Source organism: Canis lupus, chromosome 2, assembly GCF_011100685.1.
Source record: "Canis lupus familiaris isolate Mischka breed German Shepherd chromosome 2, alternate assembly UU_Cfam_GSD_1.0, whole genome shotgun sequence".
NCBI lineage: Eukaryota > Metazoa > Chordata > Mammalia > Carnivora > Canidae > Canis > Canis lupus.
In genome coordinates, this window is record NC_049223.1 from 71379109 (window position 1) to 71392945 (window position 13837).

The window sequence follows — 13837 nt, forward strand, 5'->3', positions numbered from 1 at the left end:
ACAACCTGAGCCAAATGACTTAACCGACGGAGCCACGCAGAGGCCCACTATGCTTGAAATGCTGCTCAAATCTCTCTTGCATTCTCTCGATCTCTTCCCTGGTTTCAGCTACCAGTGTGCTCACTGTGACTATTTTAGTTACTTCCTAACTGGTTTCTGTGCTGCTAGTTTCATCCTACATATTCGACCAGAGCTCCACCTGAAACACTCATACTCCAGTGGTTCCAATGTCCTAGCGTAACAGTCAAAGCTCATTGTGCTGGTCTCCTCTTAACACTGCTCTCGTATGTGTCCTGCTCCAGGACAATGCGTGCAGAGACAATGCACACCTTCTACCTTCTCACCTCCGACAGCCTTGTTAATGCCAGTCCTTCTGCTTATAACGCTGTTTGGTAATGCTGGTTTCTTCCTTTTGGTCCAAATAAATTCTTTCATATGCTTTAAGATCCAGTCTAAGCGGCACCTTCTCTAGGACTCTTTTCTTTAATGTTGCTCACTCTAGTACTTTATTGCTATTATAATAACAATGAGAATGGCTAACACTGACATAGTTAGGAAATGGTAGACTTTGGATACGAAACCTGGCAGATTTAAGACTCAGGACGGCTGAGGCATTTATCATATCGACTGTACTATACTGAGTAGTACACAGGTCTTTTTCCAGATTAGATGACAGTTCCCTGCTGGCAAGCAAGGTTTATTATTTGAGTTCATATTACAATGCCCTGAATAGTGTCACTGTTGTTCAAAAAATTTGCCTTCTCTATTCCTATCAGAGTTTGGCACAAAAAATTCTGTAATTAAAAGAACCAGAGCACTTGGGTGGCTCAGTTGGTTGAGTGTCCAACCAACTCTTGGTTTCAGCTCAGGTCATAGTCTCAGGGTCATGGGATCGAGCCCCGAGTCAGGCTCTGTGCTCAGTTTGCTTGAGCTTCTTCTGTCCCTCTCTCTCTGCCCCTCCCCCCACTCACACATGTTCCCTCTATAATAAATAAATAAATAAATATATTTTTAAATAGTTTATTCATGAGAGAGAGAGAGAGAGAGACAGAGAGAGGCAGAACACAGGCAGAGGGAGAAGCAGGCTCCATGCAGGAAGCCTGACGTGGGACTCGATCCTGGGACTCTAGGACCACGCCCTGGGCCGAAGGCAGGCACTAAACCGCTGAGCCATTCAGGGATCCCTGAATAAATAAATCTTTTTTTTTTTCTTTTGAAAAGTTTTTTTTTTTTAATTTTTTTTAAAATTTTTATTTATTTATGGTAGTCAGAGAGAGAGAGAGAGAGAGAGAGAGAGAGAGAGGCAGAGACACAGGCAGAGGGAGAAGCAGGCTCCATGCACCGGGAGCCCGACGTGGGATTCGATCCCGGGTCTCCAGGATCGCACCCTGGGCCAAAGGCAGGCGCTAAACCGCTGCGCCACCCAGGGATCCCTGAATAAATAAATCTTAAAAAAGAACAATCTGCCTGTATTGTGATGGAAAAATGTTTAACAATATTTTATGTTCCAACTTTGCTTATTTGTTTTTTTTGTTTTTTGTTTTTTTTAATTTATTTATGATAGGCACACAGCGAGAGAGAGAGAGGCAGAGACACAGGCAGAGGAAGAAGCAGGCTCCATGCACCGGGAGCCCGATGTGGGATTTGATCCCGGGTCTCCAGGATCGCGCCCTGGGCCAAAGGCAGGCGCTAAACCACTGCGCCACCCAGGGATCCCTGCTTATTTGTTTTTTATAGCAAACTAATTCTCATTGTATCAACTCCCTTCATTTAACCTTTAACATTTTTTTATTATTAAAAAATTAATTTATTTAGTTATTTTTTATTAAAGATTTTTTATTTTATTTTATTTATTCATGAGACACAGAGAAAGAGAGGGACAGAGACATAGAGGGAGAAGCAGGCTCCTTTTAAGGAGCCTGATGTGGAACTCAATCCCAGGACCGTGGGATCACACCCTGAGCTGAAGGCAGACATTCAATCGCTGAGCCATCCAGGAGTCCCAAGGCTTTTTTTTTTTTTTTTTTTTTTAAAGATTTTACTTATTTGACAGAGAGAGAGAGAGAGAGAGAGAGAGAGAGAGTGCACATAAGCAGGGAGAGTGGGGGAGAGGGAGAAGCAGGCTCCCCGCTGAGCAGGGAGCCCTATGAAGGGCTCCATTCCAGGACCCTGGAATCATGACCTGAATTGAAGGCAGACACTTAACCGATGAGCAACCCAGGTGCCCGCCCATCCTTTTTTTTTTTTTTTTAAACTTTATTTTTAGTTATTTCTACACCCAACAACATGGGGCTTAAACTCATGACCCTGGAGATTAAGAGTTGCATGCTCTTCCAACTGAGCCTGCCAGGTGCCCTTTGCATCTTCACCTACACACTTTCACTGATTGCATTTGTATCCAGCTGATTCTTTAGGTATTGGATGAGTCCTTAATTACAACAGTAATTCCACATCAAAATATTTCTTGGCCTGTTTCATGAAAGCAGCTAATTCAAAACTTGTATCAGACCAGCAGTGCTAGAAATAACTGAAATCAAAGAGGCTGACGTCTTGCCTAACTCAACAACAATTCCCTCATACATACCCTGGGATGGTGAGGTGCAGGAAGAGAGCTCCAGGGACTTTCATTAGTTATTTCTTTCTCCAGTCCTGCTTCTACAACTTGATTAACCCTTCTGGGCCTGTTTCTTTTTTCTTTCTTTCTTTTTTTAATTTTATTTATTTATTCATGAGAGACACAGAGAGAGAGGCAGAGACATTGGCAGAGGGAGAAGCAGGCTCCCTGCGGGAAGCCTGATGTGGGACTTGATCCTGGGATTCCAGGATCACGACCTGAGCCAAAGGCAGATGCTCAACCACTGAGTCACCTAGGCGTCCCTCTTTTTTCTTTTTTAAGTAAGCTCTACACCCAGTGGGGCTTGAACTCACAACCTCCAGATCAAGAGTCTCATGCTCTACCAACTGAGCCAGCCAGGTACCCCCAACCTGTTTTTTCGTCAACAAAATGGAGATATTAACAAAGCCTGCAGGCTCACTGCAAGGATTAAATACTATATATTTCACTTAGTATAGGCACTTCCTACTGCCTCTTAGTCCTCATTTCTTTCTCTTAATGTAGTCTTGCAGTCAACATGCTGTGTCCTTTTGTGTGTGTGTGTGTGTGTGTGTGTGTGTGTGTGTCCTTCTTTTAATGATGTCATTAGAGTCCTTCCCATCTGAACAACTCTGGTATTTGTGGTGGAGCTCTATATAGTTTGCAGTACTTGTGGTGGAGCTCTATATAGCTTGCTGTACTTGTGTCTTTTGGGTCTTACCGTGTAAAATGTTTGCTCTCTTCATGAACCTCCATCTCTGAGCTTTTAAATTCATTTAATTCTTTTCTTATAGCAGCCTGTGGAGTAGAAACAAAAATGTTTCAGCATCTTCTGTCTGCCATAGTATAGCAGTGTCATTTGCCATCTGTTCTCTATTGTGCTTAACTTCATGAGCCAGTGCAAACTGCAGTGGGCAACCCAGAGTGAGGAAAGAAGCCAGGTCTACACACTGAGCCTGATACATGTCGCCTTCTCTGACACCACTCATAGCCTAATGAACCAAGTATCTCTACTTAAAACACTCACAGAGCTAAAAAGAGATATTGTTGCTTTTATAGTTTCCACAACACATAAAAATGCTTTTCCTGTTATAAAAGTGAAATACAAGTAACTATTAAAATCTACCACCCAAACTCCCTCCAACCAAACATAACCACTGTTAAAGTGTGTTTTAATTTCCTACCAGATTTGTGGACTCTGTGAGACAGCAAGAATTTTCTTTTGGTTGTGGTGGTCCTGGTGGTGGTAGAGTTATTAGCATAGAGTTTTACACATCTTGGCATTTTGTATCTTGATTAAAAATTCAACATTATATCAAAAGTGAAAATTTCATGGTTTTCCCTTCTAGTTAGTGTCCTACTTTCTTCAAATAGAGAGAGACACACACACAAACAGCCACCTACCTTGTCAGCAGGAGTCAGTTTGGTCCAAGGTTTGTCGGCTCGCCGGTCATAATCTTGAGCATCTGTTACCTCCACATATTCATTAAACCTCAAAATCTTCCTGGCAAGTAGTTCAGCCACAGTTGGCCTTTGACTGAGCTGAAAGACATAGAGCCTCTTAATTTACTACGCCAGGAATTAGGCATCAATTATGCATTCAAATTGCCTCCAACCCAGCTTCAACCTTAGCTGCACACTGGAATTACCTGGGGGCCTTTAGATACTACAGATTCCTGGGTCCATTCCCAGAGATTCTGGGTATTGGGAGGTTTTTGTTTTGTTTTGTTTTGTTTTTTAAAGCTCCTCAATGCACAGCTAAGATAGAGAACCAAAGCTATAAACCTGTATAACCAGTATAACCGGTGCTTCTCAAACTTTAATATGCATATAGATCATTTGGGGATCTGGTTAAAATGCAGATTCTGATTAAGCAGATCTGAGGTGGAGCTGGAGATTCTTTGTCTCTTACAAGCTCCCAGGTGATGGGGCGCCTGGGTGTCTCAGTCAGTTAAGCGTCTGCCTTTGGCTTGGGTCATGATCTCAGGGTCCTACAATTGAGCCCCGCATGGGGCTATCCGCTCAGCAGCGAGTCTGCTTCTCCTTCTCCCTCTCTGTTCTCTCTTGTTTTCACTCTATCTTAAATAAATAAAATCTAAAAAAAAAAAAATAAATAAATAAATAAATAAATAAATAAATAAAATCTTTTTTTTTTTATTTTTTGAAAAAAATTTTTTTAAAAAGATTTTATTTATTTATTCATGAGAGACACAGACAGAGGCAGAGACCTTGGTAGAGGGAGAAGCAGGCTCCATGCAGGGAGCTTGATGTGGGACTCGATCCCAGTACTCTGGGATCACACCCTGAGCCAAAGGCAGACGCTCAACTGCTGAGGCACCCAGGCGTCCTATAAAATCTTAAAAAACAAAAAAAAACAAAAAAAAAAAACCCAAAAAAACAGAAAACAAAACAAAACAAAACCCAAACAAGCTCCCAGGTGATGCCAATGCTGCTGGTCCAGGGACCACATTTTGGGTAGCAAAAGGATTAGGGCTATAAACTCACATATAATATATTATAAAATGAATACATTTAATATAAAAGCAATATATAGTGGGTAATATAAAGGGTAGATTTCCTTTAAAATGAATAATGCCGAGATTTGGTAATGAATTATGATTTAAGATTGTGCAATCAGGTGACCTGCTCAATCTGAAGGCATCAAGTCCAGCCTGTGGCATCCAGCTCCCCTGAATGTATCAAGAATGATTCCTCTGCTCCCAGGGAAGGGGAAGTAGGAGAAATAAGGAAGATGATGTCTAGATCCATCACTTTTCTGGAGATTCTTATAAGTTTTAAGAACTATCTAGAGAATTTAGGACAAATCAGAATCTATTAGAGGCAATTATAAACTATTATGGCGGGAAGGAAAGGAATCCTCAAGCTTAAAAGCTAACATAGGTCTAGTACAGAAAAAATTGTACCCCATTTGATCTGGGACAAAGAACAAAAATCCCAGTTGGTGTTTTCATACTTTGCAGGTATCACTAAGGGTCAGTTCAGTTCCTTCCAACTAGAAAACAACCAATTTGCAAATCTGAATGCTACGCATTCCTCCTGTTACTGTTGCTATACTTCAACAGGTTTTAAAGTCTACACCAGAATCCCATGTTTACCAAATAAAAAGTCAGAATTTGGGATCCCTGGGTGGCGCAGCGGTTTGGTGCCTGCCTTTGGCCCAGGGCGCGATCCTGGAGACCCGGGATCGAATCCCACGTCAGGCTCCCAGTGCATGGAGCCTGCTTCTCCCTCTGCCTATGTCTCTGCCTCTCTCTCTCTCTCTCTCTGTGGGACTATCATAAATAAATAAAATTAAAAAAAAAATAAAAAATAAAAAGTCAGAATTTATGCAAACATTAATGGAGCACCTTTTTGTGTCAGGTGTTCTTTAAATAGTAAAAATGATTTAAAATTGCTCTTGATAATGCTATATTGTTGGGGCACCTGGGTGGCTCAGTTGGTTAAGCATCTGCCTTTGGCTCAGGTCATGATCCCAGGGTCCTGGAATCAAGTCCCTCATTGGGCTCCCTGCTCAGTGAGGGGTCTGTTTCTCTTTCTCCCTCCCCCCTGCTCGTGCTCTTTCTCTCTAAATAAAATCCTTAAAAAAAAATGCTTTGCTGTCTTCAGTATCTGCATCATGTATTCTAGTTTCATAGCAATTTGTGGCAATTCAAGTAAAATTCATTTCTTTCTAACCAAATAGGTCATTCAAATACAAGATATGTGGCCAGTAGACAGACTAAAACCAAACACTTGGGCTACGTACCTTTCTAGTGAGCCGACGTTTAATCTCTCGTTTTTCTGCCTGCCGATCAGCTTCATTTTTAGCTACAGTCAACAGTCCAAAACAATATTACTTCAAAATAGCAATTTGCATATCAGTGTTTTCAGTAATTACACAGCAGATATTTCTTGTAGGCTCCAAGTCAGAATAAAATACTAACTTTGGGGATGGCTAATCAAAACAATTTTCTTGTCAACTGGTATAGTTGAATAGTTAAGAGCAAGGGTCACCCCCTGGTACCAAATCCAGCCAGTTGGCTATGTTTTTACTGCCCATGAGCTAAGAATGATCTTTCCATTTTTAAATGATTATATATTGAATGGCATGGTAAGTACCTATGTAATAGCTTCCTTTTGCTTTTGGCCTACAAAGATAAATATATTTTCTGTGCCCCTCAGAAAAACTCTGCAGATTCTCACTCAAGAGTAACCAGCAAGAATGAAGAATAAAGATCACACTGAGTTTTGTGTGATATGTCTATAAAGGTCCTCAAGTTTTAAGCTGCATATATCCACACAGTGGTGAGAGAACAGGGGATGGGCTGGTCAAACTGAGCACACCCACAATAGCTCAATGAAGCCTAATCCTCTCAGTGTGGAGGCTTTTAAGGGTAAATTTCACCCCAGAGTCTGGAAAACTGAATCAAATGTCTATTAGATCAGAATGCTATTTTAGGAAGTTAATTATGAACAAAGAAAGAAAATAAAATACATGTTCTTGTTTTGTGACTTTAGATGTATGAAAGTCTTAAGAGATGAAAAAAGCAGGGGGACTCCTACATCTGGAACTTGCTTTGGGTCCCAGCCCTCAAAGTCCACTAGGAACAGGAAGGTCTTCTCCAAATGCACAGCTACTACCTTCCCCGAAGACAGGGAAAAGTTGAGCAGCACCTACATATGCTGTGAAATCCTCCCATATGGCCAAGGCAGTCTCAGGATAAATCATCAGAGCAGAATTTTCTGGCGGTTCCCAGTACATTAAGCAATACCACAACGATATCTTGTAAAAGAAGCTTGGGGGAACTCTGTTCTTCAGGGGAAAAGGTATGAGTGGTCCTTCCTGGGCTGGAACACTCTCTCTTTGGCTCTTGTAGAAAATGCTTTTCTCTAGTCTGTATATTAAATTCCGAAATATACAAAGAAAACTTGTACAACTTTATTCCCATAGCTGGACTCACGTTGTAGTATATTTCGCTGTTCTAGTTCTTCTGGCGTCGGTCTTTGACTCAGTCGTCTGAAAAGGAGATAAATAAGGGTATTGTCCATGTCAAGTCTCCCAATCCTGCTTATAAAGATCTGTTTTGGGCTCAGTTTATATTAGCCCCTAAACTAGCAAGAAAGCAAGAGATTTCCAAACTGTTTAGTTATTTTTATTTCATTTATCTGCTTATGAAATAATTCTCATGTTGAAAGTGTTAATACAGATACTACAACATAAAAAGGAATTGTAAATGCAAAGAGGAGGCCAAAATTCCAGTTGTAGCTCTGGTATTATTTTTTTTTTTTATTATTTTTTATTATTTTTATTTTTTTTTAGCTCTGGTATTATTAATGAGCCGTGTGACCACAAAAAAGCTCAGTTAGATCCTGAGTGGTCTCATTTGTAAAATGAAAGTCTGGACTGGACTGGTAGTTCCCTAAACAGATTTGCTGATGGAGCACAGAATCTAAGGTATATAATAGACATTCTGATTCAGAAAACCAGGGATGAGGACTGATTTCATATATGGATTTTTACAGTCCTTCCCATAGGACTGATGTCTTTCTTTTGATTTTTAAACCAGTGATTTAGCAACCACTGGAATTTAAGGCTGTCTCTTTTGAAGTGATATTGTGTAATTCTATGATTTTAACTTTGGTTCCCTTTGCGAAATACTGATGAAGTTTCTCATTTCATCCACAGCTCTGAGATGTTACCACCGATAACTTGTCACCTCTGGAATCACACAGTTATTCACTTGTTACCTTTGATTAATATTTCTCAGACTATATTTGAACTGCATACTAATAACTCTTTAGCTACCTGCACAGAAAACTCCTAGCCCCATTTTATATACAACTGACAACATTCTTTATGTATTTCAAAGATTTTTTTGCTTCCTCTGAACAAGACCTTCCTTTTTAGGGATGCCTGCATAGCTTAGTGGTTGAGTGTCTGCCTTTGGCTCAGGGCGTGATCCTAAGGTTCCAGGATGCAGTCCTGCATCAGGCTCCCTGCAGGGAGTCTGCTTCTCCCTCTGCCTATGTCTCTACCCCTCTCTCTGTGTTGTGTATAAATAAAATCTTTAAAAAACAAAAACACACAAAAAAACTTCCTTTTAAAATGTTCATTAAACCAAAACCCCACAATCCAGTAATGATATATGTATATACCTATAAAACCATCACCACAATTATAGTGAACAGATCCATCAGCCTTTTACTGGTTTCCTAGGGCTGCCATAACAAACTACCACAAGCTGGGTGGCTTAAAACCACAAAAATTTTTTTTAAAAATACTTTTTTATTTATGTCTTCATGAGAGATACACAGAGAGAGAGAGAGAGGCAGTGACACAGGCAGAGGGAGAAGCAGGCTCCATGCAGGGAACCCGACACGGGACTTGATCCCTGGTCTCCAGGATCACACCCTGAGCTGAAGACGGCTCTAAACCACTGAGCCACCGGGGCTGCCCTATCTCATTGTTTAGAGCTCTAAGAGAGCCATTTGATTCCTTAATTTCCAAATTCCTAGACAACACACAACTGCATACAACGTGTATTTTTAAAAATTATGCTATTTCTAAAATTAAAAAAGAAAAAAGGTAAAAGTTAAGTCTTTAACACACCTACTGGGAAAATCAAATCAAATCAATCTCTTCTAAGCAAAGGCTTACCGGATCAGCGTGTTCCCAATCTGGTGCCGTATTTCATTCCACTCCTCTTTGCTTTTCCGAGGCCAAGAATTCATGTTCAGCTCTGGTTCACTGGGTCTGTGGTTCAACTTCATTGCCAGTGTGTCCTTCCTCTTCACTTTGTTGGCCAGAGCACCTTTATGAAAGGGAAAGAAAAAAAAGTAAACGCTAAGGCTCAACCTCACCTAGAACCAGGCAAGAGTCTGAACAAGCAGTATCACATCTCCCAGCTAATGCAGAGGTGGGGGTAAAGCTGAAGACATCTAAAAATCTAATTAGCCAGATGGACTCAGCTGGGGCAAATATATCTTCTCCTTTCTATATTTTTTACATTTCTCTACATTTCTTATGAGTAAGAGTTGCTATAGAGAGAATTTGTTTTTGTTTTTTTAAAGATTTATTTATTTATTTTATGATAGACATAGAGAGGGAGGGAGGCAGAGACACAGGAGGAGGGAGAAGCAGGCTCCATGCCGGGAGCCCGACATGGGACTCAATCCCGGGACTCCAGGATTGCGCCCTGGGCCAAAGGCAGGTGCTAAACCGCTGAGCCACCCAGGGATCCCCGCTATAGAGAGAATTTGAACATGGGACAGCCCCCTCTGAATTACAATGTAAAGGTATCTGCATTAACACACTTCATAAGATTCCGTTTCTTTCTTTTTTTTTAAAGTAGGCTCTATGCCCAATATGGGGCTTGAACTCATGACCTTGAGATCAAGAGTCACATGCTCTACCGACTGAGTCAGGCAGGAGCCCTGGGATTCCTATTCTTAAAGCTGCCTTCCCACTTTTAGGAATCAGGGTTCCATTATTTGCAGATTTGTGTACATAAACATGTGTTTTTTCTTTGCCCCATGGACACAGTAAGTTCATGAAACTAAAGGAGAGTATTACTATGTCTTTTTAACACAGCCCAAATACCAACTTCTTCTACACTAAATTCTTTAATACCATCAAGGTAAATAGTTTTTCAATCACAAATGGATAAAAACCTGCATGACTCTGGGTGCCTGGGTGGCTCAGTCGGTTGAGTGTCCGACTCTTGATTTTGGCTCAGGTCGTGATCTCAGGGTTGTAGGATTAAGCCCTGAGTCAGACTCCTTACTCAGCATGGAGTCTGCTTGAGATTCCTTCCCTCTCTCCCACTCTGTGTGCTCTCACTAAAATAAATCTTAAACAATGACAAAACAATAAAACCTGCATGACTTAATCTACTTGGCTCTCTCTGACTGGCTTGTTAGAACAGTGGGAATAGCAAGGACAAGGCTCTATCACAGTGGCTTCCAATATTGGTTAGCCAGGTGACTCCAAGGGAAAGGGTGCCCATTCCTCTTATACTTGTTGACACCAGCAAGTAGCTTTATCAGGAAAATAATTTTCTCCTTTGTTTTTCCCTTTCTTACTATGGTGGCTCTCATCTTCATCCTCTTCATCTCGGTACTGAATGGGACCTTCTGAATCAGAGTCACTCTCCTTCTCTTCCTCTTCCTCCTGCAGACACTGTGGTAGTTTAGGAACAGCTGAGGTAGATGCCACATCTTCAATTAATGCAGATGGGTGGGTTTGTTCTTCTTCTTCATCGTCTGGACTAACAAATTAACATAATTACATTTTCCTTTCAGAAACATAAGGGTAACTGATTTGTAAGGCAAAGTACTGAATAACTATAGAGAATTCCACGAGTGAAATAAATTTATTCCTTAAGAATCTTGCTAAGAAACTTTTTAGCAGCTAGTAATCTAAAAGGCTCTGGGCTCAAATCCTAGCTCTACAAGTTATTCACTAGCTTGTAAGTTATTTAACTTTTCTGAAAATGTGAAGAATACCTACTTGCTATGCTTGTTGTGAGAATAAAATAGATAAATTCTAGAATGTACTAGTATTTGGCACACAGGTCCCTACTGATCTATGTGTAAGATGCAAGTTTATTTTGGGCTGATTAAATGAGAAGACCACACAGCATCCAACACGGTGACTGGCTCATGGAAGATATACAATAAAGAACTTAACCCACTTTTTTCCTTTGGTTTAACAATGGAGTAGGACTAAATGATAATCTAATCTAAGGAAGCAAAGAGAAATCAAGATGAAAACTAACCTCTCCCCTTTCCACCCTGGGGGCATAAAACTGTGACTTAGTCCATCTGTTAACTCCTTAACTGTCTCTTTCCAGGATGTAAAAAGATTATACCACCAAGTACAACGATTATGGCAAAGCAGCTGAGCAGTATGTGGCAACAACTCTATAACGATTCTCCAACTTGCAAATCTCTGGTAAATCTCCAACTTGCCAAAAAGTGTTAACCTTCAGTCACAATTTGTTAGAATTTTAAAAAGGCAATTGTTTGAATCTATTGGAGGACAAATGAGGGAGAAAACAAGCTAACCAGTTCTAGTTTATGCAGTTAGAACATTGAACCATCTTTCACAGCCCCCTTCTTTTTCTCTAGACTGCTCTCTGTCCCTCTGTACTGAATTTAGGTGCCAGGCACCATGCTTTCATTTGTCTAATTTCATCCTTAACAAGCCTATGAGGTAGGTATTATTCCTGTGCATGGATCAGACAGCTCGCTCAAGTGCAGAAAGGTTAAGTAACACACTACCGCAAACTAGGAATTAAGAGGTAGATCTGGGATTTGAACCCAGAGCTATCTTACTCCAAGGCCAATGCTCTTAAGCACCATGTTATACAGCCTCCCTTGTATCACATACAAAAAATAGAGTGGTTTTAATTTTCAAGTACAAAATTTTGTGACTGCTATGGAAACAATGTTATTGATTAGCAGGGTAAATAAAGTCCAAATTCTGGAACACATCTTTATTTGTTGAGTATTCTTGCTTTAAATTTAATTACATTTTCTTTTTATAAATAATTTTCTTCCAAGAAAGGCTATATAGAGTAAAGAAGAGGCAACAAAAGGCAAGTTTTAAAGGCACTCACACTTTCAGCATTTCAATAGTGATGGGAAGTGACCTGGTCCGACCCAGGGTACTGCTGTCCTCAGAAAAGTTGTCACTGTACTCAAAGAGCAAGGAATGAGCTCTGTGAGAGCCCTCCAAGGGAGGAGTCATGGGAAGTGGGCTGGTCAGGGCCTGCTGGATACGGATATGCAGTGGGAGTGGAGGCAGCCTACAGGGTATCTGGGGCTCCCCAAAGCTGTGGTCCAGCATCCTCTTGGGTATTTCCTTTTTCTGATCTTCCGGCTGGGAAACCTCCTGGGGTAGGTCTAAGGAAGGTGGAAACTCATTTTCTGTCATAACTTGAAAAGTCTTAGCAGGGAATGGAGGGGACCGTCGGGGTTCAGGAGGTATATGAGTGGGCAGTGGAGGGGATGGAGAGGAGGGTGGGATCATCAACAGTGGTTCAGAGCCCACAGAGCATGTGTTCTTTTCTCTCTGATCACTTGGTGCTTTTGTGGTGGCAGCAGCAACAGACTCCGAGGCGGGTACCAACGTTGATGGAATACCTCTCTTAGGTGGTAAGGGTGGGGATGGTTTTGATAACAATGTACCGCTGTTTATTGCTTGGGACAGTTCAGCTGGAAAAGAGAGAATAACACCTCAGTTTAAGATGGCTTCACAATTCTTTGAGGGGCCAGTCCAGGGCCTAGATTAGAACTGAGCTTACTCTCAGCTTTCAGGCAAATTAGATCATTTCATGGCTTTGCCACAACCTAGGTATCTCCTGCCAAAACAAAATTCATTCATTCATTCATTCATTCATTCAAAAGATTTTATTTATTTATTCATTCATGAGAGACACATACACACAGAGAGAGGCAGAGATACAGGCAGAAGGAGAAGCAGGATCCATGCAGAGCCCAACATGGGACTCGATCCCGGGTCTCCAGGATCAGACCCTGGGCTGAAGGTGGTGCTAAACCGCTGAGCCACCCGGGGCTGCCCCAAAACAAAATTTATATTTAAGTATCTAGAAGGCCTAATAAATATATAGACATGTAGGAAGACCACTACCTTAATACTCTGATGAGAAATTTCTTACTTCTTTGTTCTAATACATAGGACTTTGATCATGCCCTGGGCCAAAGGCAGGCACTTAACTGCTGAGCCACCTAGGGATCCCTACATAAGACTTTGACTCGATGTAGATAAAGTTATTATGATAAGATAAAAAATGTGGATAGTAAGTTCTTCTAACAAAACTCTTTAAAAATGTAATCATGCAGGTAGTAGTAAAAAAAAAAAAAAGACACCAAAATACTATCAGGCATTGTTACCATAACTTGATAAATAATGACATCTAGGTATCCCAACTCTGCATTATAAAATGATCAATAATGACATCTTGATTTTTTTATAGCAAATGCAAAGGCCTTTGAGGAAATCAAAGGCTATCGTTGCTATCCTTGACTTCAGATTCTCCTTATAGAGGAGGTTATCTCTTTTTATTTTATTTTAAATTTAATTTAATTTATTATTTTATAAAAGATTTTCTTTATTTATTCATGAGAGACACAGAGAGAGAGAGAGGCAGAGATACAGGCAGAGGGAGAAGCAGGCTCCAAGCAGGGAGCCTGATGTGGGACTCGATCTGGGGACTCCAG

General features: G+C 40.8%; 1 protein-coding gene and 1 long non-coding RNA gene across 9 annotated transcripts in view; one reads left to right on the forward strand and one right to left on the reverse strand.

Annotated features, from left to right (window-relative positions):
• LOC111093268 overlaps positions 1–12075 on the forward strand; it is a 33571-nt gene extending 21496 nt beyond the window's left edge. For 3 of the 4 annotated variants that reach the window (XR_005355918.1, XR_005355917.1, XR_005355916.1), the window contains exons 3-4: positions 7112–7420; positions 11446–12075. This is a non-coding gene — a long non-coding RNA (uncharacterized LOC111093268). Of the gene's footprint in view, positions 1–7111; positions 7421–8279; positions 8919–11445 lie in introns of those variants that run through there. The other variant, XR_005355919.1, reaches the window with a different exon arrangement.
• Positions 1–13837, reverse strand: part of PHACTR4 (phosphatase and actin regulator 4) — a 98546-nt gene that overhangs the window by 3348 nt on the left and 81361 nt on the right. For all 5 annotated transcript variants that reach the window (XM_038531370.1, XM_038531368.1, XM_038531367.1 and 2 more), the window contains 7 exons: positions 12214–12811; positions 10676–10860; positions 9252–9405; positions 7555–7610; positions 6360–6421; positions 3998–4135; positions 3315–3391 (listed from right to left, as the gene is read on the reverse strand). In XM_038531370.1, the coding sequence (XP_038387298.1) occupies positions 3315–3391; positions 3998–4135; positions 6360–6421; positions 7555–7610; positions 9252–9405; positions 10676–10860; positions 12214–12811 (1270 nt within the window). The remainder of the gene's footprint in view (positions 1–3314; positions 3392–3997; positions 4136–6359; positions 6422–7554; positions 7611–9251; positions 9406–10675; positions 10861–12213; positions 12812–13837) is intronic.